Source organism: Natator depressus, chromosome 3 (assembly GCF_965152275.1).
Source record: "Natator depressus isolate rNatDep1 chromosome 3, rNatDep2.hap1, whole genome shotgun sequence".
Lineage (NCBI taxonomy): Eukaryota > Metazoa > Chordata > Testudines > Cheloniidae > Natator > Natator depressus.
In genome coordinates, this window is record NC_134236.1 from 23,256,200 (window position 1) to 23,283,251 (window position 27,052).

The 27,052-nt window shown below is 39.1% G+C and overlaps 1 protein-coding gene across 6 annotated transcripts in view; it reads left to right on the top strand.

The window, feature by feature from the left end:
• Positions 1 to 27,052, top strand: part of LDAH (lipid droplet associated hydrolase) — a 173,454-nt gene that overhangs the window by 65,949 nt on the left and 80,453 nt on the right. For all 6 annotated transcript variants that reach the window (XM_074947530.1, XM_074947529.1, XM_074947526.1 and 3 more), the window contains one exon: positions 7,391 to 7,560. In XM_074947530.1, coding sequence (XP_074803631.1) covers positions 7,391 to 7,560 — 170 coding nt within the window. The remainder of the gene's footprint in view (positions 1 to 7,390; positions 7,561 to 27,052) is intronic.

The following is a 27,052-nucleotide window of genomic DNA, read 5'->3' on the forward strand; positions in this document are numbered from 1 at the left end:
TTATGTCTGGTCAAATATTAAATGATGATTATTCCACTATATGTCTAAAGAATTAAAGAATGAACACACCATATTGTAAGCCTCTGTCCAGGAATGCTACGTTACACACCTCAGGCTGGTGACACAACAGAATTCAGATATCAGTGAAACAGTTTTCTCTTTCTAAAACTGGACAGTACTTACGTTGTCCAAATACACAATAAAAATAAGACAGTTCCTAAAGGAAATGCATAAGTTAAGAAATGTACTAGATTGCTGCCTGGCAGAGTCCAACTCAGGAGCTAGGGCTGGGAGAACTTTTGGGAAGGGCCTTTTACAGCACAAACAGATTGCTCAGCTGAAACATTGCCTTTCTCTGTGAGAAACCAAATGAAGATGACTTCTGCCAAGCAGGCGGATCCTCCTCATCACATGGAGTAGACTCAGCGAGTTAGTGATGCCAGAAAATTGCAAGATTTCCACCATGTGACTTCCTCATTATTATTATTATAATTGTAATATATTATTTGTATTGTGAGTAGTCCTGAGAGACTCAGATGAGGTCAGAGCCCTATTGTGCTGGGTGCGTTTGTACACATAGTAAGAGACAGTTCCCATCTCGATGGTCTTGCTGCCAGCCTTCCTCACTGGCTTGGTTACATCTTTAAACAAGCACTTTCCTGCTTGTATGTAGTCCTATAACTCTTGTGTGGGTGGTAGCATTTTATACCCACATCACACTTACTTTACATGCAGGTAAGTGATTATGCAAGGTGTAGGGAAGCTCAGAATTGGACCATCCGAACATATGTAACAATACCTGTATTGACTTCCCATTTGGGCACTCATGAAGATTTAGTTCTCCAAAGGTCTGTGTCTTTATCTCTTAGGTCTTGATGTTCATCTCAGCAGAAGTAGGTCTCTGCTGATTATTGCTTAGAGAAGTTTTGGGTATGCAGAACAAAACAGACACTAATGTGTATGTCTAGTTAATTGGTTTGCTGTAATTAATTTTTATTTTAAAAGCAAATCTTTTTTTTATTGCATTTGTTGTGATCATGCAAATATGATTTATTTTTAACACACCTGTTGAAAAACAAATTAGGCATTAAAGAATATTATTGCAGATATGGAAAGCAAATATTTGAGAACAAAATATAGTCTTTTATAAATTAAGATTTGTGTTATTTTTCTAATAAAGAAAATAATGCACATGAATCACTCCAGCAGCCTGAGAAAATGGCAATTTATTTGTGGAGGATACTTTTACAAAAAGTAATTACTCCAATAAACACTAATGAATAGTATATTTATCTTAAATGTCTCATGAACAGTTCCCTAGGGGAGGAGGGCCCAAATTAAGGTCTAAAGGTTAATCTAAAACACAGTGCTTTAAGAACTTGTTCCTAGTGTCAATGGGGGTTTTTAAAATATTTATTGAACATTCTTACATGCGTCCTCTCTCCGCCCCCCCCCCCATTTTGGAGTTTGCTAATATAAATTAGCTAGGGTTCAATAATCGAATTGGGCTGGGTAAAGCATGCAGGCTTTAAGCAGTAGATCTCTGGGGGATACATTTTCCAAAAATTTGCCTGTATTTCACGTGCAAAGCAAAAACTTGCAGTTCAGTTTCTGAGTGCACAGTTCCATGGCTTTTAACATTTTTATTTTGGGTTTCTCAGTGGCAAAAAAAAAATTCCTAGATTCCAAAACCAGAAGGGATCATTGTGATCATCTTGTCTGACCTCCTGTATAAGAGACCACGCATCTTTCCCAAAATAATTCCTCGAGCACATCTTTTAGGAAAACATCCAATCTGGATTTAAAAATTGTCAGTGATGGGGAAGCCACCATGACCCTTGGTAAATTGTAATAATTGTATGACTAAATAAGAGCAAGAGCTGTGTGGTGGGTTGATCAGAAGGGAAAGGGTTAGGGTCATTGAACGGGGCATCTAATTATGCAGTCAAACAGTGCTGATGTATTTCCCCATGTAATTCATATTTAGGGCTACTTGGGGGCTGGGGGGGGGGAACTTAACCCCCATGTACATTTCTGTTCCGTAGCCAGTCATCATCACAATCCCTGCCCTCTTAGCAACCTCGGGTTTCAAATTATCCCAACAGGAGCAAAGAAAAGGCAGGCCCAAGGTTATATTCTCCTCACGCTGGACTGGTTAATAAAGCATGGAAAGGGGAACACACCATAATATTCAAAGAGAGTGGAGTTGACATACATCCCTCTGAACTTCTAGAGAAACTGTCCCTCTCTGAAACTCAGTGGCTCTTGGAGCAACTTTAGCTCCTCCCACATGTTGTAACACAGCCCTCTATTACTTTAGTATATTTGCAAATATATGTGAATATACTATACTTATGCTATAGGACGACTTATTTCCAAGTTCTTGTTTCCCTTCTTACAGTGATGAATTAACCCTTTTTCACCTTTCAAAAGTAGTACATTTTTTCCTCCCTGATTTGCCAGCCCTCCATCACAGCTACGTTCTTCTGGATCCATACTACCATTGACCTATAGGGGTAGGCTTGTGACCATGGGAAATAGACCCTTCACCAGAGCCAGACAAAGAATATGGGAGTCACTGTTAGTTGAAACACCTTAGTGTGTTCAGAGCCAAATGTAAACTCCACCTATTTGCCCACATTGGTATCCTCCATTTCCACAGAGTCATTCTTTAAACAAAAGCCAAAGCAAAAATAAAACCAAAGCCTGCTTGATAGGAGGGAAAGAAACGAGGGAATATAATCATCTTTGGAAAAATGGGAAGTGCTCAGTGACAAAGGCCATATACATAGACTCATAACTGAATGGGTGGCTGAACTGGTCGATTATCTTAAAAATAAAGTAACTGATAGCTGACACTCTTTACTCTTCTATTTAAAAAAAATGAAACAATTACTTTTCTCACTAATGATTGCCTCTAGCACTCCACCAGATTATCTTCCCTTTATTTCAAGGGAAAGTCTATATTGTGTCTTAGCAGACCATGACTAAAATTTGGGGGTTATGGAATTACTTTATGAAGTCTTCCACTATGATTAAATATCCTGGGCCAGATTTCAAAGTTTGACCCTGGCAACTGCACAGAAATATTCATAGGTACCCAACTTAAGTGTTCAAAATCTTGTTGCCTAACTGTCCATGTGTGCATGAAAGTCCCTTATTTGCATGCACACTTCAGGGATTTACATGGAGAAATTAGGCATGTACAAAGGTAAGTGTACGATTTCATCCCTGAAAATCTCACCCTTGGTGTCTTTTATGAGCAACTAGTTTAAAAGAGATCCAGGATTTTGTAATGATATGTCCCTGTTAGTCTCATGGGAGTTGTTACTGTCTGCTCATATGGTTGTATTAGAATCATAGAATATCAGGGTTGCAAGGGACCTCAGGAGGTCATCTAGTCCAACCCCCTGCTCAAAGGGGGACCAATCCCCAATTTTTGCCCCAGATCCCTAAATGGCCCCCTCAGGGATTGAGCTTACAACCCTGGGTTTAGCAGGCCAATGCTCAAACCACTGAGCTATCTGTCCCCTGCCCCCATCTTGAGGGTGCACAGCCTCCTGGCTGGAGATACCCATCCATCTGTTTCTTCCATTGATTTTCTTCTCATCTACTTTCACTCACATACAATACTACCCCCTTTCCCCTTCCAAAAAGGCTATTTCTCTCACACCCAGAGTCCCATTCTTCTTAGCAAGGTTAACCAGACAACTAATCTCTGAACAAACACTTGAATTTCATCTATCATTGTTTTCTGACTCTGGGTTTAATAGAGGTCAGAAAAAGTGATTCTTTAAAGCGATCACAAGCTTATTTTTCCAAAAGCACATCAGTAGATTAACATTTTGCCAAAGAAAATAAGAAATACAGTATTTCTTTTAATACATTTCAGCTAAATAAAGTCTTAAGACTACATGGCTTGGCTCAGATAGGGTGTATTCAGCATAAGGTACAACTCATGTAACTTCTGCTATCTAAAAATTCAGCTTAAATGAGCTCCATTTCAGCCGTGCAATTTATTCCACACCTGAGGTGAAGTAGCTCGTCCTTTGCTCTCTTCTCTGATGTAGAGCCATTAGAGAGGGAACTGCCAATGTGTTTGTGCAAATCTATTTGCTTATATAAAGATCCCATTTAAACATCTCCACCCAAGAAACTCATGTTGATTTTGGACAATCCCTGGACCATTTTATTCCATAAAAATAAATAAATAATCATATAAACCAGTGACACGAGCCTGCTCCCATAGATTTCTTTCCATTATAAAGGTAACGTTTGCACTGGAGAGACGCTTTGAGATAACATGAGACAAGGACAATTTTATATGGGGCCAAAAAAAAAAAGTAAATATATATGGGGATACATGATGATGTGGGATGGTGTAGATTCTTGGAGTTTGGAATGTGTGGATTATTCATGATTGGCAAAGCCGCAAGTGATTTCAGCATCTGCCAGTAGGGGTTTTATGGGTCCAATCCAGTAAATCTCTTATTTATTCAAATGCTATTAACCATTGATTTGCGGCCATTCTTATTCATCTGTGAAAACAGCTATTGAAATCAGCAGGATTCCATACTGGCGCACATCTGCTTGTGGGATCAGGGCCATAGTTATTTTCCACGATGAAAGCAGTTTCATATTTCTCTCTTGTACTATTATGTTTAGAGATGAAAGTTACTAGAATAATCACTGCTGTTAAACAAGGGAAGAAAATCTCATAGTTTCAAACTGGATTGTTCTATGGGTCACAGTTCAATTTTCTATTGCAATTAATAGGTATTTTACCTGAGTAAAGAGTGCAGGATCAAAGCATAATCTGTAATTTATTGAAAGTTAGCATATGGATCCTACAAAACTCAAATACATGCTTATCTTCCCATGCAGTGTTTGTCATACTTGTGTCATTTGGCCTCACAATATACCAGTGTTAGAAAAGAAAAGAACATGCTTGCCGTCTACAATTAGGCATCTAAATAAATGGCCATCCTTTCAGTGGTTCTGAGCAGCCACAGCTCCTACTGAAATTAGTAAGAGCTGTGGGTACCTTAGAAGCTTATAGGTCACTTATTTGGGTGACTAAATATGGATTTAGGTGCCTATCTTCAGGAAGACTAGCTTGAAAATGTTGGCACTATGTTTGCCCATAGTTGTTGATGTATTACACAAGAGTTTTTAGTGTGTCCATTGTGTCAGGTAATGTACATACGCATGGTGAGCAACTTTCCCTGACCTGACGTTTGTAATGTAGAAAGACACAGTATCTGAACCCCAAATGCTCAAAAACCATGACTCCTGCGCCACAGAAAATCATGAGATAAATTTATTGTTGTTATTATTTATGCATGTTTTCTATTTGCCATCTGTTTTTTTTAACTTTGTGGTACATATTTTTGAGCTTTTCTCTACAATAATTAGAGTTACAGATTTATTTTTATTGTATTCTATTTTTTAAAATGAAAGCTGAGATTCCCATAAAATCACTTCTTTCTAGGTACCGGGGCTTTAAGTAAAACATCCAATATTACAAGACTCTCAATAAAATCCAGAGAGTTAGCAACACAAGACAAATAAAGGATGGGATCAGAAACAGGCTTATAGAGGGAAACTGATTCACCTAAGGTCCCACAGTAGGTTAGTGGAAGAGCCTGGAATAGAACTCAAGTCTACTGAGTTCTAGTGAAGTGTCATGCCCTACCCATGAACCATACTGCTATTCTGAATTTGACATGTCCTCTGTGTACTTTTACTGAGATGAGTGAGGTGGCCAGCTATCTCCTGCATGAAGTTAGGCTGCCAAATAAATAAAAAGTAGTAAAGACAATTTTTGCTAAAAACAGAAATTAAGATGAAAAACAACGTTTTGGCCTTAGGCCCTTATTTGAAGTTTTGGAAAACAGAACAAGCTTTTTCATTTTCCATTACCTGCAGAAAGCCTCATAGGCAAAACATTGCTTCTCATCTAATTTTCTGTCCCTCACATGTGTTTTAATAAAACCTTTTTTCTTTTTTCATTTAAAGCAACCTAATATAAATCATACCAGGACGTGACCAATAACAGTTTTATTAGGAGTATTAGTTTGGTTGAACAAAGCCCTTTCTGTGGCAAACTCTGTGGTAATTTGCTTGAGGTTTGGTGGGGGGGGGGGGAGATATTCGGATACATTATTTTCTTTTAACAATTATCATTTTGCATCAAAAGGTCATTTTATATAGGCAACCAAAAAGGTCATCTAGTACAGTACCAGCTCATTCCATCTAGGAAAGTGGCTACTGCATTAATGTGAAAAAATTTTAGTATTTAAAACTGCTGACCGTGATTGGCAAGAAATTTACTGTACGTGGATTTAAAACTTTGATGGCAGCATTAGCAGTATTGTGGACTAGATTCTCATTTATGCTCAACCCCCTTTATATTGTGGAAAGGGCCTTTAAAGAGAGGGTATAAATGTCATTTATTCTATGTATAGTATTGTAAATGAGAATTTGGCCCTGTCTACGTTTCTCTCTCTCTCTCTTTGGTACTTAAATATATCTGAGTGCCTCACAGTCTTTAATGTATCTATCCTCACAAAACTCCTTCATGGTAGGGAGATGCTACTGTCCCAGTTTTACAGATGGGAACTGAGGCACTGAGACACTTGCCTGGGCTTACACAAAGTTTTTGGTGGAGCAGAGAATTAGCAGTGATTGGTGAACTCTAAGAACTTGTGTAAATATATTTACAAGTTTATTAAAGTGGACTCAAAACAATCTGTGTATATCTCTCTCTTGGTGTGTGTGCGAGCACCTCGGTGTTTTTAAATGTGAGATTTTGGTAGGGTTATTTTGAAGGTGGGGAGCGTGGTGTTGAAGAAGTGGATTATATATTATGCACTGAAGGCCCGAAGGTTCATGGTCCTTCTGACCTTTTCTGGAAACAAGTTCCACAGCTGTGGTCTGTTTGGAGAAAAAGTTCTATCCTGAGTGTGTTAGTTTTGATCCTTAGGTTTCTGGTTCCATTGTTCATGTGGTACACCGCTGTTGTGGTAGATCATGATCACACAGGGTAAATTGTCCCTGAGGAACCTGAGTCAGTCCATAGAGGACTTTGAAGATCAGGACCGAAGCCCTGAATTTGATCTTGAATTGAATGAAAAGCCATTGAAGAGAGAGCATCGTTCTGGGGTGTTGGGCTCCCAGCTCCCTGGGTTGCCGAGTCCTTCCCTTTCCTCAGTTAGACGCAACATTTCACATCCTGTGCAGGTCATAATGAAGGTCTATGTTTATCAGTGCGTGATCACTCAAAATTACAAATTATTTTCATTTCAGAGAGTTTCCTAGAGAAGTGGGGAGAGATGAGTTCATGGAAATGCCCTTAAATAAAAGAATGTGTATTTGTTTTATTTTTCAGACACGGATATTAAAGAGCTAGAGGATGTCTTTGGACTTCACGGACAAATTGAGCACAAGTTGGACTTCCTCAGAAAGAACGTGCCAAAAGATATGAAGCTTGTGCTGATTGGTCATTCAATCGGTTGCTACATCACCCTTGAAATGATGAAGCGGGCATCGGAACTCCAGGTATGTCAGCCTTGGGGAAGGGAAGTGGTGTTGCTCAGCAGAGCATCCCCCACGCTTAGCATTTGATTAATCAACAAAGACAATAATAGGATTCCACATCCTTTGTGTAGAAGCAGCATCCCCCCTACTTTCAGACCAAGTTCTTATTAAAGTAAATGACATTCAGTTACTTTTCGTGAGTGTCTGACTCCAGAAAAGAAGAGAGTGATACAGAAATATATGCTCTGATTTTTCCACTGTAAAGCACCATGCGTAGCAATTTACACCCCTGCAAAAGAAGTATAGGGAACTGCTGCCAACTCAGAATAGTAGTAATTCCCTATTTGTGAGATGAGGTAGGTATTTGTGCAGGACTGATCTATCTCAAAGGATGCTGTGAACGTTAATTAACTTGAGTAATCTGGTTTGGTAATTCAGTAGTAAATGTCATTATTGGCAGTGATGCCGTTTGATATGTTTACATTTTAATAACGTTATGCAATATATCATTTGAATGGAAGATCACATAACATATATGCTGCTGCATGTCATGGATAGGGTGTTTTTTTTTTTATTAAAAGGGATACTGCTAGCTAGTTTCAGGATCAACATGCACCTAATTAATGTGTTTTGAAAAGCCTATGGTAATATGTGTCAAAATGTTTGCATAATTTTTCAAAATTTCCTTGAATATTTATTTATTATTTAAACATCCACTACCAGTGCCATGAATTCAAATAATAACCAATAGAATAATAGCCTAGTAAAATGAGGGCCTGATTCAGTCTCAAATTGCTACTGTAATATAAATGTTTAAGAATAAAAATACTTAGGGCTTCCATAGTGCTTTCATAACGTCAGAGCAATTTGCAAACATTAAACCTCACAAAATCCTAGTAAACCAGAAAAGTAAATATTTCCATTTTACAGAAAGAGAAACAAAGGCAGAATAGTTAACTGATTTGCACAAGGTTAGAAGGAGGTAGTGATGGTACTCACACTGAAATTCCAGAGTTCCTTGCTAATAATCCTGTGCTGAGACCACTAGATATTTGATATCTGCATTGTGTTATTGCATGAGAACCCAAAACTAAAACTAACTAATAACAAAAATTGACATTTTTTAAGGGAAGTGTTATGGGTCAATCTGCTCTTATTGTCTGAAGAGGAATAAAATGCTAAATGTAAATGAAAAAAAGCATAAATTGTGAAAAATGAATTAGAGATTTAAACATTTTTAATTATATAAAGTGTCAGTAATAGTAGAGTTAGGACAGTCTTTCTTTTTAAATGAAATGCAAACGTACTAAAATTCTTGCTTTTCTGACATAGACCTAGTTTAGGCAGAGAAGTCTGGATGTGTGAGAGGGGGAAGATCTCATATCTGATGTTCACATTTTCCTTTATATCTCAACATTTTCAGTGAGCTCCTTTGTGTCTAATGTTTTCTAGATAGCAAGTGACTTCAGGCAGGGACATTCCTTTGAATGTGAGTGCCTAGCACACTGTCAACTCTTAGCAATAAATCACAAGAATTAATAATAGTGAGATTCTTTACTTCCCCTCCTCCCAAATATTCACCTCTTCTTTTATATTTACTCCCTACCGGGATGGGAGCGGGAATGCAATGCTCATATATATATATCCATTCACTTCTTCATAACCATGTCCCCTGCCATTCAAGCTTTTTCCCCCCTCTAAAAGAAACAGCAATTTTTTCAAAAACTGAAACCTTAACTTAACCCAATCTAGTTCCACAGGCATAACTCATTCTGTGATTATAAACAAAGTTTTCTGAAGGAATTTGTGTAACTGTTTTTTTGTTTGTTTGTTTGTTTTGCAAGAAGGGAGTGTTCTAGAAAATATCAAGTGCAGTAATTTGTCCAAAAATATCAACTTTTCTTTGCTCTCCATATGTATGATTTTATTACTCAAATTGTTTTATCTGGTTTCCATTAACTATGAATTGTTGAGTAATTTTTGTTACACCTGGCCCGGTGGATACTGGCAGCATGATATTTGTCAATGTGTTGAAACGTAGGTATCTTTAGGACACACTGAAACTGCACTGTGCAATGTGTGCTTGAAGTTAATCTATGACACGCTACATTTAAGATGCATTTAACAATAGAAAAATATTTGTGTAAGCCAGAGTGTTGTGCAACCTTTGTCCTTTTGCCAAAAATAAGTTAACTTATGTTTTATAATGTATGAAGTGTGATAATAAGAAACTTGTGTTTCCATCTCTCTTTTTATTTTTACTGGAATATTTGATTCCCACAAGATTTCAAGCACATATGTGTAGTTTAGTAGCTAGATCATTGGTTTTATTTTTGTATGGTTCTTTTGTGATATTCTTTTATTGTATAAGTTTTTGGTTTGGTCTTAAATTCACTGCTTTTTATGAACCTTTCATTGCTCATGTTTTACTGTTCTGATCTGGAGCTTAATGTGTTGTATATATTCTAGCAGTTCACTAGTTAGTGAACATTTAGCAGGTTTAATTTTTGGTACTTAGTTTAAAACACTGTCATAATCTAATCAAATATTGTCCTCTTTGTGAACAGTGATGAGAGAAACCTGATAGAATATGCTGACAGGCATGAAAGGGAAGAAGTGAAATCTCAGTAGCATTGTCCTTCAGCCTCTCTTGCACTCCATGGTTGCCCCTCAGCCAGAACTCTGGAGTTTTTGAGCTGTGCTAGAGTTTGACATCAGAGCTAGGAATGGTATGGGGATATTGTCAGGGATCACCCTATCGCCACAGCTGCATCCCCTGCTGGCCTCAGTCCTCTTGTCAGAATTCCAAGTAGGAGTTTCTCTCTGTGTCCTCTGTGTGACTGCTACTGTGTAGTACGGGAGACTCTGCCAATGGTATCTCCAATGAGAAAAGGGGCAATGCAGGGGTGGAAATAACCCTCCAAATGACTGCATTTTTCCCTTTTCTCCAGATGCTGAGTATCAGTATAAATGGATAGACAGTTAAATGAATGCCCTGGTTTATGGGTATGTATTTAAGAATAGTCAAAGAGTACCCAAAGCAAGGAATAGGCTTTCCTTGTTAATGGATGTATGTATAAGTCTAAACAAATAAATATTTTTTTGAATTCTGCTAGTCTCTTGGCCTCAGTGATACCTTGTGGTGGTGAGTTCCACAGGTTAATTGTGCACTGGGTATAAAGAAAAATGTGATTCCTTTTAGCAGTTTGTTCTGCTGCCTCTTTTTTTTTTTATTTGGATGTCCCTATAGTCTTGTATTGGGGGGAGAGAGAAAATGGGACAAGCTAATTTACCCTCACTGTGCCAGTCATTCCTTGGTGTTCATAGATTATAGGGCCAGAAGGAAACGACTGTGATCATTTATTCTGACCTTCTGTGTGACACAGACAATAGAACTTCTCTTTGAACTAGAACAAATGCCTTTACCATGGCCCTTCTTGGTAGTCTTCTCCAAACAAAACAGACCCAGTCTTTTCTCTCATGTGCGTGTGTGTGTGTGTGTGAGAGGAGATGATGATGATGATGATGATGATGACCAGAACTGAACACAAGTTTGAGGGCATCATTGATTGAAAACACTGTTATCCCATTCCACGTGCAAAGTACACCCCGCTCTTTATCCTGAGTGGTTACAGCTCATTTAGAATCCAGCAGCATGTCTGAGTAGTTCAAATTGTTCCTTCCAATGTATCTTCCGTTACATTAGTCAACAATGAATTCACCCACCCTGATGCAGTCCAATAACCCTGCTTTGTTGAGTCTCTCTGACGTTTCTCCAGTCTTGACTAACTTAAATAATTTTGTGCCATATGCAAATTTTGTTGCAGTTCATCCCCTTTTTCAGATCATTAATAAATATATCAAACATAGCTAATATGGATTGTTGGGCACCTCACTGTTAACCTTTTGCAATGTTGAAAATTGATCCTTTATGCCCATTCTTTGTTTTCTGTCTCTTAACTAGTTTCCAGTGCATGAGTGAACTTTGCCTCTCACCCCATTATTAGTTACTTTTCTTCACAGTCTTGGGGACTTAATAGTCACAGAGGGAGGGATTGTATCTAAGACTGTGAAAATCCATATGCATCATTTCAACCAAATCTCCTGTGTCCATTATTTATGTATGTATTTTATTTATTTTTAGTGCATCCAGAAAAATCGAGTAGATAAGAGAGGCACAATTTTCCTTTACAAAAGTCACTCTCTGATTATTCATGATCATATTATGCTCATATAGATATTTTATCATTCCCTTTAATTTACCTGGTACTGAAAGAAGGCTTATTGGTCTACAATTCCAAGGTTGCTACTATCTTCTTTTTTCTTTTTCTAATAACAGGATATATATTACCCTCCATTCTTCCAGTTTAGAATCTGCCTTTAAGCCCAAGGAATCCAGCAGTTCTTAAAGTTCTTGAGAGCATTTAGGATTAAAATCAAACTTGGGCAACCAAAATTAATTCTTTCAAGTGAAATCTTCTGTATCCAAAGATTGGCCGGTCCAGCTGCCATGCAAGACAGAATGCCTGGTGTCACCTACATTCCCTTCAAATCTCAGTCCCTCCTTGATATATCTTTTCCTCTTGTATGTGCCTGCCCACAGCCATTTTGTGACACATTTCATTGGAAGAGGACACCTTTGCCCATGCCCCTTCTGATGAGACCTCCAGAACCTCCTTAGCCTTTGCCACTCTCTTTAGTGATGTACGGTTTTACACTCTCTTAGGGCAGACTGTAGCAAATTGCCTGTACAACAAACTTTATTAAAAAATATGGAGAAAATTATAGTAAAAGAAAATAAATGGTTTGCATAACAATATGTATAGATTAGCACTCATCAGCTAAGTGAAAGCATCAATTAGAAATAAAAGAAGCAGATGGGGAAAAAGGGGGAAACAGCAATTCATTTAAATTAGAATTCAATGAATTTAAATTAGAATCTACAAAGTATAGAAAATTGGGAAGCTGAAGATATCAGAGAAAAATGAATGGCTGGGAAGGCTAAGGCCAATAAAGAGGAGTTTTAGTGTATTAGAAACAACAGAAATCTTAGCAATGGTTTAGGCCTGTTATTGGATGGAGATGGTAAAAAGATGCAGAAAAGGCAGAAATGTTCAGTAAATGTTTCTATTTTGTATTTGGAAAAGCAGAATGATGTGATTGTATCACGTGAAGATGATGAAGTACTTTCTAGTCCATCAGTAACCAAGAAGGATGCTAAACATAATCTACTAGGGATAAATATTTTAAAATCTGAGGGCCACAGTAACTTTCACTCAAGAATCTTAAAAGAGCTGGCTTAGGATTTCTTATCTGCTGATATTAATTTTTTAATAAATCTTGGAATAACAAGTAAATTCCAGAAGACTGGAAGAGTGCTAATGTTAAATCAATATTTAAAAAGGGGCAAGTAGGATGATCTGGGTGTGAAATCATTTCCAGGCAATACACGGTTTTATTAATAAAAAATTGGCTGTCGATTAATTGCAGTTAACTCAAGTGATTAACTAAAAAAATTAATTGCGATTAAAAAATGAATCACAATCACAGTTTTAATTTCACTGCTAAACAATAGAATATCAATTGAAATTTATTAAATATTTTGGATGTTTTTCCATATTTTTGTTTATATATTGTATTCGGTGTTGTAATTGAAATCAAAGTGTATATTATTTTTTATTACAAATATTTGCACTGTAAAATGATAAAATAAATAGTATTTTTCAATTCACTCATACAAGTGTTTGATAACGATCCAAAGCAGCGCGGACCAACACCCGTTCATTTTCATTCGTATGCCCCTTCATGCTTCAGCCACCATTCCAAAGAACATGCTTCCATGCTGGTGATGCTCATTTAAAAAAAATGTGTTAATTAAATTTGTGACTGAACTCCTTGTGGGGAGAATTCTATGTCTCCTGCTCCGTTTTACCTGCATTCTGCCATATATTTCATGTCATAGCAGTCTCGGATGGTGACCCAGTGCATGTTCATTTTAAGAACACTTTCACTGGAAATTTGACAAAATGCAAAGAAGGTACCAATGTGAGATTTGTAAAAATAGCTACAGCACTCAACCCAAGGTTTAAGAATCTGAAGTGCCTTCCAAAATCTGAGAGGGACAGGGTGCGGAGCATGCTTTCATAAATCTTAAAAGAGCAACACTCTGATGCGGAAACTACAGAACCTGAACCACCAAAAAAAAAATCAATCTTCTGCTGGTGGCATCTGACTCAGATAATGAAAATGAACCTGTGTCGATCCGCTCTGCTTTGGATTGTTATCGAGCAGAACTCATCATCAGCATGGATGCATGTCCTCTGGAATGGTGGATGAAGCATGAACTCTCTTTAGCGCATCTGGTACGTAAATATCTTGCGACACCGGCTACAAAAGCATCATGCAAATACCTGTTCTCACTTTCTGGTGACATTGTAAATAAGAAGCGGGCAGCAATATCTCCTGTAAATGTAAACTAACTTGTTTGTCTGAGCAATTGGCTGAACATTAAGTAGGATTGAGTGGACTTGCAGGCTCTAAAATGTTGCGTAGTTTTATTTTTGAATGTAGTTTTTTTTGTACATAATTCTACATTTGTAAGTTCAACTTTCATGATAAAGAGATTGCACTATAATACTTGTATTAGGTGAATTGAAAAATATGATTTCTTTTTGTTTTTTTACAGTGCAAATACTTGTAATCAAAATATAAAGTAAGCACTGTACACTTTGTATTCTGTGTTGTAATTGAAATCAATATATTTGAAAATGTAGAAAACATCCAAAAATATTTAAATAAATGGTATTCTGTTGTTTAAGAGTGCGATTAATCGCGGTTAATTTTTTTAATCGCTTGACAGCCCTATAATAAATTAGAGGATAGGAATATAATTAATGCCTGTCAACATGGTTTCATGAAAAATAGGTCTTGTCATACAAACCTGATTTCATTTTTTACAGGATTACAAGTTGGACTGATAAAGGTAACGACTTAAATGTACTATGCTTGCATTTTTGTAAGGCATTTGACTTAATACTGCATGAGATTCTGATTTTAAGATTTAGCACTCCACAGTATCACGGCACACATTAAATGAATTAAGAACTGGTTAACTGACAGTTCTCAAAAAGCAGCCATCAATGGGCAGAGTCATCATCAAATGGGGATTGTTGTGGGGTGTGTCTGTCCTGTAGAGTCCCCTTTTTGACCTAGTGGGGTGCTGCAGGCACTCCCTGCCTTGGTTTCCCTTCTCACAGAGCCCTTTAAGAACTCCACACAATCCAGATGGGTGTAAAACAGAAGTTCCCTGCTGGGGTTCTACTTCATTAAATCCCAAAATAACCTTGAAATAAAGTCTTCCCCACCCTTGGGCTCAGGGATTGCACAGCCCTCTTCCTTGAGGCCTGTGGTCTCTGGGAAGGGTTCTCTCCCTGGAGAGCTTGTCCTTCTCTCTGAGCACCTTCCCTGCAACTGAGCCCTGGTGGCCTTTTTTCAGGCCCAGGTGGTCATTGTTTAATACAAGTAGGAGTAGAGAGGTTACCTCTGTATTTGGCATTGGTGTAACCACTGCTGGAATACTGAGTCCAGATATGGTATCCACAATTTGAAAAGGATGTTGATAAATTGGAGTGGGTTCAGAGAAGAGCCATGAGAATAATTAATGGATTAGAAAACTTGTCTTATCGTTATAGATTCAAGGATAGTATAACAAAGAGTAGGTTGTGGGGGGAGTTGATTACAGTCTGTAAGTACCTATACTGGGAACAAATATTTAAAAATGGGCTCTTCAGTCTAGCAAACAAAGGTGTAAGATGATACAGTGGCTGGAAATTGAGGCTAGACAAATTTAGACTGGAAGTAAGATGTAAATTTCTAACGGTGAGAGTAATTAACCATTGGAACAATTTACTCTGGGTCATGGTGATTCTCCATTACTAACCATTTTTAAATCAAGATTGGATGTTTTTCTAACAGATAGGCCCTAGGAATTATTTTGGGGATGTTCTATGGCCTCTGTTACACGGGAGGTCATACCCACAGGAGGACTGTATCCTGCGAAGCAGTGAGTCTTGAAAGAGTGTAGGGGATATGGTAGACATTAACTCAACATGAGCTCCCACAGTTGTGCTGTGGCAAAAAGGAATAATGTGATCCCTGGATGTAAAAAAAGGGGAATAATGAGTAAAAGGGAGATGATTTTAATTCTGCATATGTCACTGATGAAACAATACAGGACTACTGTGTACTGTTTGAGTATCCACATTTTAAAAAAGATGTTGAAAAACTGGAGAGGATGCAGGAAAGAGCCACAAAATTATTCCAGAGCTGCAGAAAATGCCTTGCAGTGAGAGAGCTCATGCTGTTTAATTTCTCAAAAAGAAGACTGAGAGGTGAATTGACAGACCTACTTCTGTCTCCACACACAGAACTGCTCCTTTTGTTCCTCAGTAACAGCCTGAACCTTCTTCCATTGAAGTCAGTGGCAAACTTCCCATTGACTTCAGTGGGAGCAGGATTGGGTCATAACAGAGGTAAATAAAAAGTTAGTCACAATTCCTTTGCCAAGTGATGTATTATGATACAAAATTCAATCCACTGACCCCTTGAGTTAATAATTTAGATTCAATTGTGTTGAAAGCCTGATTATGAAGTTGGGAAGTATTTTCATAATGACAGGAAAGAAAAAAGTCACCACAATATTAAATAAGGGCCTCTTATGAGAAAACAAAATTCTTTAGTATAGAATTGCTGGAAATCCAAGAGGGACTAGGGGATCAAAAGAGGGAAATTTATTAACAATACATGAACTGCTAGAATTATCCTTATGTGAGTGTCTGACCTTTGAAATAATGACAGAATGTTATCAGCAACATGGAAGGATAGGCGGAAAGAGTGTAAGGGTTATGGGGTTTTTATTTTTCTGATGAGATTATGACCTGTGAACATAAGCCAACAGGCACGTGGTGCCATCATTATAGAAAACATTTTCTGAAAGGAAACTTTAGCTTAGCCAGTGTAAGAGTTCTCTGAATGAATCATATAGTTTGAGAACCAGACAGCAGCTGAAAAGCTGCAAAAGAGGCAAAGCAAGCTCATGACTGACAGAAAACACGAACACAGGTTTTGATCCCACTTTTGAGGTTTTCACTTCGTACAAGGGGTTTGTAGTCACTGCATAGAGTCTAATTCAGTTATGGTGATCAACACTTACCATAGTCAGTTGTAATGATCACTTTCAGGAAACTTAGACTTCATTGACAGGTTTGCTTTTGATTGATGGTTACAAAGCTTCTATTGCACTCACAAAACACATCTATCTCTGCCCTTTTATCTGCCTTTTGAACAGTGTCTCTGCAGGAGTAGGCCTGTCTCAGACTTAAAGCATGGCAAAGAGTTCTGGGTAAGCATTTCCTCAAAAGAAGCATCTCTTCTTATGCTGGGGGAGCATGCTGGCTGCACTGTGTAGATCTGTGCATCATGTGCTGGAACACTGACATGGGAGAAATAAATTAATAGATTTTCTTGGCTTACACAGACTTGTTATATTTGATTTATACCGAAATGAGAAGTGAGAGACTCCTAACCAAGGACCATAGCTGATAGGTAAGAAAGAGACTTGACCATAGGTTGTCAGATACTATAGTGAAAGCCATGGTCTGAAAAATATAGGGTGAATAGATAAGGGGACTGTAGTTTCATATTGAATTTATGGTACTGCAATGTTAAAAAACAAATTAAGGAAATGAACAGGGGGGAAAAGAAAGCATTAAATGAAAAGGAAAAACAGAAAACAATAAGGAATAGTTTAACATAAACCCAGTGACAGCAGGCACAGAATTGTTTCACAGATCAAAGTAGAAATAATATTTAACAAACAGTTCAAGAGGGGGGATTGCATAAAATAGCAAATAAAATTGCAATTGGAAAAACCATAACAAAACATAGTGTAAAGCTAGAGAAAGGAAAGGAGCATTTTTATAATCCTTCTCTCCATCATGCCAGATAAATTCAGCATATTTTAAAACTTTAATCTTGGGCTGCTATATGCCCATCCCCTTCCCATTATCAGCAGCCAGTAGGAAATTGAATGAGGAAAAGGGGAGGTTACAGAAACTAACACAATTTGACCCTGATTCAACAAAGCACTTAAGCAGAGACTTAGGCACATGCTTAAGAATGTTGCTGAATTGGAAACTTTGTATTATATCTGTCACTTTTCAGCAATACCCGTTATCAAGTCTGGGTAAATGACAAATCTTTGAGAATCCTTGAAAGTAGGTGCAGGTGGACTGAGCCTGTCATTACACTAAAACTTAGCACAGTTGGTGACCAACTATCACATCTGCAGATGCTGCAAAATCTACTTTGACAAAGTTATGAGGAGTATATTCTCCCACAGACTTCAGTTTGTTTATTTTGCCCACAAGCAGCAGAATAGGTGCTGAGAGGAACAGACATTCAACCAAGCTGCGAGATCCTAGTGCAATCCTTCATCTATCTGGAAATAGCAAGAACTAATGTTAGGTGATTTATTAAATCTGCCCAAATATAACAAATAAAATGTTAAGATCCTTGAAGCATCTAGGGAGTAAAAGCTCCTGCAAAGGTTTATGGAGGAATTTGGGCAAAAATTATGGAAGATGAGGGAAAACAACCTGCATACGAAAATCCAGGACAAACATAAAGCTATCCTATTTGGGGAAAAGGCAGAAAGCAAGAACAAGCTTTCGAGAGCTCACAGCCAGCAAAGACTTCTTAGAGAGAGAGCACCTGCTGACCAAAACAGATAAATTTATGAGATCTCTCAAAGCTAAATTAAAATCCCACAAGAACTAAGAGACCTTTATAAGTGAAAGGCAAACAGCAATATGACATAAATGAGATTATCAGTACATACAGCCGGATACTTTCAATAGTACTAAATGGCAGATCCTGCAACCTTGAAGGCCTCAATCCTACTCCCTTGAACTAAAAAATGTGTCAAGGAATTTGGTGTGTTTTCTCATATTTCACAATCAGCAGTCATGCAGGGCTGGTTATGTAAGCGTCAGTGACTACAGATTCTCTCTCTGGGTGAATATGCATAGTCTGAACTCATCCAAATTACCACATTCTCTATATAGCTCTCTCCATGAAAAGACTTTCTCCCTTACAAAGGAATGAAAAAATTGCAGTCAGATGACAGAAGAATGTGAAATCAGTGAACTCCTTCAAGTACATGAAATAATTTCAGAGGACTCCAAATGTGGCAAGAGATACACAGACCTGTTTAGAAGAGAAATGAATACATACTGATACTATATTTTACCAATGTAATATGCCTAAGGATGGAGTCAGAGAGCCAAATCTATCCCTAGTGCTTTCATTAGGGATAGGTGTGGCTCCAACTCCTGAGACTCTGAAGAATAACATCCAGAGTTGAAATTTCTGTCCTCAAAACCTGAGTCACACGATCCATTGTCAGTCAGGAAATTAAGCCTATTGAGAACAGTTCCCACCTGTTCTCTATGGAGGTGTAAGAACATTGCATAGCAGCTCACTGGTGTCCTTAATGCTCACAAATTCTATCTCTGGGTGGGCAGAGAAGACTTCATGCTGATATATAATGGAAGCATTAGTCACTAAACATAGCACAGGCAAGAGTTCACAAATAAACTGTGGCCAGTTGTATTTAACTCCCTATTATTTCAATTATGCACACTGGTATATTATCTGATTTCTTCTAAAATGATACAGGAGGCTGTTTGCTTTAAAATTTCTAAAGAATTTAAACCAATGCTGTTGCCTAAAGGTTTGCACTTTCTGCTGTGTCAAACTGTAGCTCAGAGAGCTTTAGAGGCACAGGTCTCCTTTCTATTTGACTACTGCTTAAAATGCTAATTTGGGGCTTATTCTCAGTAAGTGGTGCTCTGCCAGTGCAAAGAGAACTACTGTGTAGTTCCATCCACATGCTTCTGGAGGCGGGAATACACAGATTTTGGCCTGGTAAAACCCAGTTTTGTCATCCCAACTCCCAGGCTTCCTGCTTTAAGCTGCTTCTACAAGGTTGGAGTTTCCTTCAGTCTTTGGATTTTCCACCTTTCCCTCCTTCCCATGGTGAAGGGACTGCTGGGTCATGGAATGGCTGGAGTATCCTCCACAGGGTAGCTCTAAAACCCAGCAAGAGAATGTTTCCCTGTATACCTGCACTAAGTTTGCCCAGCTCACAGTCAGGTTACTCAGACTGGGCACTAGGCAGCGGATTTGTCGTTCATGCTATCCATACAGCTGACTGGAATTCAATGGCTGTTTGTTGAGCGGCAGTAGTACTTACTGTATTCTTAGGTTCAAACGGTTCTCTGTAGAGACCCTAGTATGCATAGGTATCTACGATCTAAATCTGTTCTTGCCTGGAACTGGGTAGTTGGCTAGAAGCGGTGGAACGTAAGGGTCAGGTGACCATTGTAATAAATTTCAGTGTAGTTTGGAAATACAAACCATTAAGACTAGGAGTATGTAGAACTCTTAAAGCTTCATATTAAGAAGGGATTACCTGCTTCAACTGTGCCTTTGTTGTACACCCTCTGAGTCTTGGCTGACAAGATCTTAAACTTCTAACCCAAATCTCACTGTCCCCCCAAACATAAAGTAAAGAGTTGGGGTAATATTTGGAGTTCTTCAGACTACTTGTCAGGAGTTCCTTCCTGATGGTGTGTTCCAAAGACGATTTTCTTAAAATTAATCTTGACTCAGAATGATTTGTTTTATTCTCCTCACTAATATTTCAAGCTGTGTTTCCATTACACATCACCAGAACACAATTGCTCTGATTATGCTGTCCAAATGGAAGCTGCAGTTCATCATGTCGTCAACACTTGAAGTGAGAAATTTAGTCCTGTATTTGCCTGGTTGCGTTTAGCACCAGAACAAAAAAAAATTAGATAGAAAAGCAATGAGGATGAAGACGGCAAAATGATTGTAAATGAGTGGACAGAAAATATATAGATAGATATTTTTAAAAGTAAACTAGAGACCCCTCATGTTAAATCCATTCCTCTTGCAGTGCTCTGACAGAAGCAGATCAAGAACCACAACTATATGTCTTATCACCTAGCTCCTGCCCACCTCTGTTGAACACCAAGAAGGTAGTCCAGGAGAAGGTTACAATAATGTGGAATTAGGATTAAAAGGATATGGGTGTTTTAAATAAATTTTGAAATGTTAAATGACTAGTTCCTAGATATTGCTCTATGCCTACAGTTGAAGACAGTAACTGCTTTCTAACCTACGCTGCCAAATGTCTCTTCTTGAATGATTTTTACATTGGTGAAACAGCCATTCAACCTGTACCCGATCCTGCCAAGGTAGTGAACACCTCCTACAGTGTTGAATGTCCTCGACTCCCAGTGAGTACTCTTAGAACCTTGCATGATCAGATCCCAAATTAGGAAAGCTTATTGCTAACAAACTGATATCTGACAGGGCGGTAATAAAAGACAATGCTTGATGTGTTATATAAAGGTGATGCTGAATGTTAGGGATAAATGTGTAAAACATTAACAGAAAGCTACAGTTGTATCCATTAGAAGATAGCTAGCATGGGAGTACAAGGTTTTGTTTTATCCCTGATTGATAACATGTTTAAGAGATAATGTGCAAGGTCAAGAGTAGTAATCTGTTCATTAATTTACATCATCAGGCTGCCTTTGGTAAGAAACCCTGGAAAAAACAGAAAGAGAGAGGACTTTGGGGAATTGTCTTAGATTCATGGGCTTTAAGGTCAGAAAGGACCATCATGATCATTTAGACTAATCTCCTATACATTGTAGGCCACAGAACCGCACCTATCCACTCCTATAATAGACTCTGGCTGAGTTACTGAAGTTCTCAAATCATGGTTTAAAGACTTCAAGTTACAGAGAATCCACCTAAACCTGCAAGTGACCCATGCCCCATACTGCAGAGGAAGGCGAACCCTCCCCCCACGCTCTCTGCCAATCTCACCTGGGGGAAAATTCCTTCCCGACCCCAAATATAGTGATCAGTTAGACCCTGAGCATGTGAGCAAGGCCCACCAGCCGGACACCTGGGAAAGAATTCTCTGTAGTAACTCAGAGCCTTCCCCCTCTCTTCACCATGCCCACTTTAAATTACAACCTGTATACTTCCTGTAATCATGGCTATGGTTCATTTATTTGTGTGTAGAAGCAATGTGATAAGCAAGATATTTGTGTGTGTGTGCTTACACACAGTGTAGAAACATAGGAAAAATACTGTTAAGAGCCTCTTAAAATCTAATTTTTGAAAACATTTATGTTTGTTGCATTGCTAAGGGAAACCTCTGATTTCAAATAAATCTAAAAAAAATAATTCTGGAATGTTACAAGACCTGAAATAACCAAACAGAAAAACAGAAAAGGAGTAAAATAGGAACTGAAAACCAGAATCTGTGATCATCCATCAAAAATCCATCTGAAACCTAATAATGAAAAATCCAGCTTAAACCAATCCTATTCAGCCTATTCATAAATGATCTGGAGAAAGGGGTAAACAGTGAGGTGGCAAAGTTTGCAGATGATACTAAACTGCTCAAGGTAGTTAAAACCAAAGCAGACTGTGAAGAACTTCAAAAAGATCTTACAAAACTAAGTAATTGGGCAACAAAACGGCAAATGAAATTTAATGTGGACAAATGTAAAGTAATGCACATTGGAACAAATAACCCCAATTATACATACAATATGATGGGGGCTAATTTAGCTACAACTAATCTGGAGAAAGATCTTGGAGTCATCATGGATAGTTAAGACGGAGAATATCTTATTGTCCTTATATAAATTCATGGTACACCCACATCTTGAATACTGCATACAGATGTGGTCCCCTCATCTCAAAAAAGATATACTGGCATTAGAAAAGGTTCAGAAAAGGGCAACTAAAATGATTAGGGGTTTGGAACGGGTCCCATATGAGGAGAGATTAAAGAGGCTAGGACTTTTCGGCTTGGAAAAAGAAGAGACTAAAGGAGGGGATATGATAGAAGTATATAAAATCATGAGTGGTGTGGAGAAAGTGAATAAGGAAAAGTTATTTACTTGTTCCCATAATATAAGAACTAGGGGCCACCAAATGAAATTAATGGGTAGCAGGTTTAAAACAAATAAAAGGAAGTTGTTCTTCACACAGCACACAGTCAACCTGTGGAACTCCTTGCCTGAGGAGGTTGTGAAGGCTAGGACTATAAAAGGGTTTAAAAGAGAACTGGATAAATTCATGGAGGTTAAGTCCATTAATGGCTGTTAGCCAGGATGGGTAAGGAATGGTGTCCCTAGCCTCTGTTTGTCAGAGGGTGGAGATGGATGGCAGGAGAGAGATCACTTGATCATTACCTGTTAGGTTCACTCCCTCTGGGGCACCTGGCATTGGCCACTGTCGGTAGACAGGATACTGGGCTGGATGGACCTTTGGTTTGACCCAGTATGGCCATTCTTATGTATTGAAGGGGAAATGAAGACCTGAAAATAAAAAGAGGTCTAGAATGGCAAATGATAAAACAGGATTTATTAAAGCCTGTAGATTTTTGCAGATTTGTTCATCAAACCTTGTTATTTTTGATCTCCAAATATTTGGATCCATATTTTAATAACTAAATCAAATAGTTCCACAAAAAAATGAAGGTATCCTAAACGCAGAGCACGAGGTGAGTAAATGTGACAAACAATTAGAACTTTATGGCCAAGATTTTCAAAAGAGTACAGCCCCCAGAATTGCAGCCAGATTACCGCTTGTGCTGGGTACTTGAGCCTTTTTGAGAAGTGTCACAACAGGTACTGCTGGGTGTTGAGCTCTTTTGAAAATCTGGCCCTATATCTAGTAAATGCCCAAAATTCAGTGTTGAGGCATGCTATGTATGTCTGGGAATTGTTGTTTTTCTGCATTTAATATGTTTTCACAGAAATCGGATAGCACCAGCATTCTGCACTTTTTATATGAAATTGAAATTGATTTAAAGAGAAGGGGGAAAAGGCAATTAAGACAAAATTCTCCCAGGCACTGAACACACACACACACTCTCTCTCTCTCTCTCTCTCTCCATTTTAATGCTCCTGGAGCATAGCCTCTGAGCGTAAGGGTTGTGGCCAGTGAATCCCCAGGCCAGAACCTGTGCCTAGAAGCCACACATGAAACCATGATTGCTTCTGCAGCCCTGAGTCAGCACCAAAAAGGTGGCACCGGTGCTTCATGCTCTGCCCTTGAGTTCCATTTCACACAACCCATTTACTTAAGCTGTGCACAGGGACCTGTCCAGGATCTGCTGGCCGGTAGGGATCTTTAGGATGGGCATAGTACTGTAGATAATTCTCTCAAGGTGTGGTAGGATGTTGCACTAATAGTACTGTAAGCCAGGAATCTGAGAAAAAAATATGAAGATTGTTCACATCTGCTTATTACTGAACATGCTTCATTCATTAGGAAGAAAACAAGCATGGCATAGCGAAGAACACAAAGAATTGATTCCAAGATTGAATGATACGAATTGTCAGGACACATTCAATTGTATTAATCTCTGTATTATTGAAGAAACATTTCCTCGTGTTTAAAGAGTTTTCTGTGAATGTTTCTGAGGTTCTGCCATGGAGGCTGGCATGTTCCCACTTACCAGTAGGAAGCAAGGGAAACTCAGGAACAAACTTATTCTTCATAGAAATCAGTGAGAAAAGCTCTGGACTTTGAATGTTGCATTTAGGCAAATTTTAATGTTACTGAAATTTTTCAGGCAAATGTCATTTTGTTTTAAACTAACTTGTATTCCTTTCCTTTATTGCTACCTGATTTCCAGGAATTTTGGATGACCTTTACCTCTTTCTCTTATAGATCTTAAAGCCATGGGGATAATTAGGACTCTGTAGTCTGACAGTCTGCGTAATCCAGATCACAGAATTTCACCCAATAATTCCTAGTTTATCTATGATACTAACATGGCCCCCACAGTATCTGAGTACCTCACAGGAGTTATGTGAGTTTTCACATAACTAGGGTGACCAGATGTCCCGTTTTTAAAGGGACAGTCCCATTTGGGACTTTTTCTTATATAGACATCTATTGTCCACCACCCCCTGTCCTGTTTTTTCACAGTTGCTATCTGGTAACCCTACACTTAACTCCTGTGAGGAGTTAAACTCAATAAAAGACATCACCCACAAAACTTGGAAAATTGTACCAGGATTTCCTGCAGCTGGAAACGTGGTAAAAGACACTGGGCGAGGTTCTGATCTGTGTCCCATCACCGCAACTCTGGTCTAACTCTGTCGGGCCAGGTTCTTAGCTGCTGTGAAGCGTTTCAGCTCCTCTGAAATCGACATCCATCCACCCAGGTCTCTCTTTGTGTCTGCCAGTCTCTCTGTTCGCCCAGCTTCTTATACACGCATGCCTCGCCAGGGAATCAGAGAGCCTAAGAAGTGCACTTCATGTCTAAACATTTTATCTATTGCATAGAGATAGTGACAGCTACAAAAAACCAAACCTTTCTGAAAGCTGGGGTGGCTGAGAGAGCCAGGAAACCAATACCATTATCCCCATTAACACATGTGATCCTCAGGCACAAAAAGTACTAGGGCCCATAGAGAATCATGGGAACATACTGCAATTCACAAAGCTTTGGTTAGGCATTTAGGCTCCTATGCAATGAATGGGGAGAGAGAGACTGCAATTCACAAAAGCCAGCACGCTAGTTTGCCCCACCCCTCTCTCTGAGTTAGGTGCCTAAATCTAGGCTGCACGAAGATGCCTATCTCTGTTAGCCAGAATCCCTCTTTGGAATTAGAAAAGGAGGACTTATGGCACCTTAGAGACTTAGATGCATCCGATGAAGTGAGCTGTAGCTCACGAAAGCTTATGCTCAAATAAATTTGTTAGTCTCTAAGGTGCCACAAGTCCTCCTCTTCTTTTTGCGGATACAGACTAACACGGCTGCTACTCTGAAATCTGTCTTTGGAATTAGGCGCCCATGTTGTTTTTCGGAGGAGGAGGAGGACCATCTCCATCAGATCTTTTACCCCCGTGGTGAGGATATTCACCTGCAATGTGGGAGTCATCTGAGGGAGCGAAGAGAGAGAGCGAGAGCACAAGTATGAGAATGACTCTGTAGTCTGGTGATAAGAACATGCACCTAGAATGTGGGAGACCCAGGATTTACTCCCCCGGCTTCAATGACTCTTTCATTGTTTAGCCACAATAGAGCAGGTTCAACAAGATAGACTGAGGGAGATGTGCATCAGAATATCTCATGGTTCAGTGGTTAGGGCACTCACCTGAGAGGTGGCTGATCCCAGTTCAAATCCCTTCTCTTCCTCAGATGAAGGAGTGGGGATTTCCCCACTGTGTAAGCTTTATACAAAGTAAAACAAATCTTTTGGGGTTTGGATCCCATTGGGAACTGGGTGTCTGGGTGCTGGAGGTAGGTGACCTACTGAGCAGTTTTTGGTTAAAGCCTGCAGCTTTGGGGGCGTGGACCAGACCTGGGTCTGTGTCGCAGCAGGCTAGCGTGTCTGGCTCAACAAGGCAGGGTTCTGGAGTCCCAAGCTGGCAGGGAAAACAGGCTGAGAGGTAATCTCAGCACATCAGGTGACAGTCCCAAGGGGGTCTCTGTGACCGAACCCATCACACACATGTTTTAGAAAGCTATCCAGTCTTTATGTTTTGGATTCTGACCTCTTCTGTCCCTGAATCTTCAGCTCACTATTCTCTAAGGGTAAGTGGGAGGAGAGAGTACTAATGTTGGACTTGAGAGAGTGAGCAGAGTAGGCAAAATCTAGTGCTGAGGATGGGTGGAGTGTTGAATTTAGGCTGTTAGGGGGAGTTTGGTCTGTGAGAGCAGTTAGGTCTGCTGCACTGCAGAGACAGAGTAGGGGAAACACATCAAAGGAATGCTGTTTCTTGGGAAGGGGTGCAAGTTGATTACCTTTCTCTGAAATTTCTGAGACAAGGTGGATGAAGTAATATCTTTTATTGGACCAGCTTCTGGTGGTGAGAGAGACAAGCTTTCCAGCCATACAGAGCTCTTTCTCATGTCTGGGAAAGGTACGCCCAAGTGTCACAACTAAATGCAAGATAGAGCAGATTGTTTAGCATGAGTAGTTAGCACACATTCTAAGGGACAGTTCAAGGTAGAGCGGCCTGTTAACACCTCTGCAGTCATAGAGCAAAAGAAGGGGTGAGTGGGTTACAGATTGCTGTAATCCATAAATCCAGTGTTTCTCTTCAGTCCATGATTTTTAGAGCTTATCTACACTACAGAGTTTTGTCAACGCAAGTTAAGCCGACGAACAAAAACCGGTATAATGATATCGTTTGTGCATGTTCACACAACACTGATTTTGTCGGCAGAGTGTCTCCACAGTTGGTGCTGTAACTTCGACAGAGAGAGGAGTGCACTGTGGGTAGCTATCCCACGGTGCTACTCACCACCTTCTGCAATTAGGAGTTGTGGGAAGGCGGAATGGATCACAGTGCATCGTGGGTGTGGGCTCAGTGT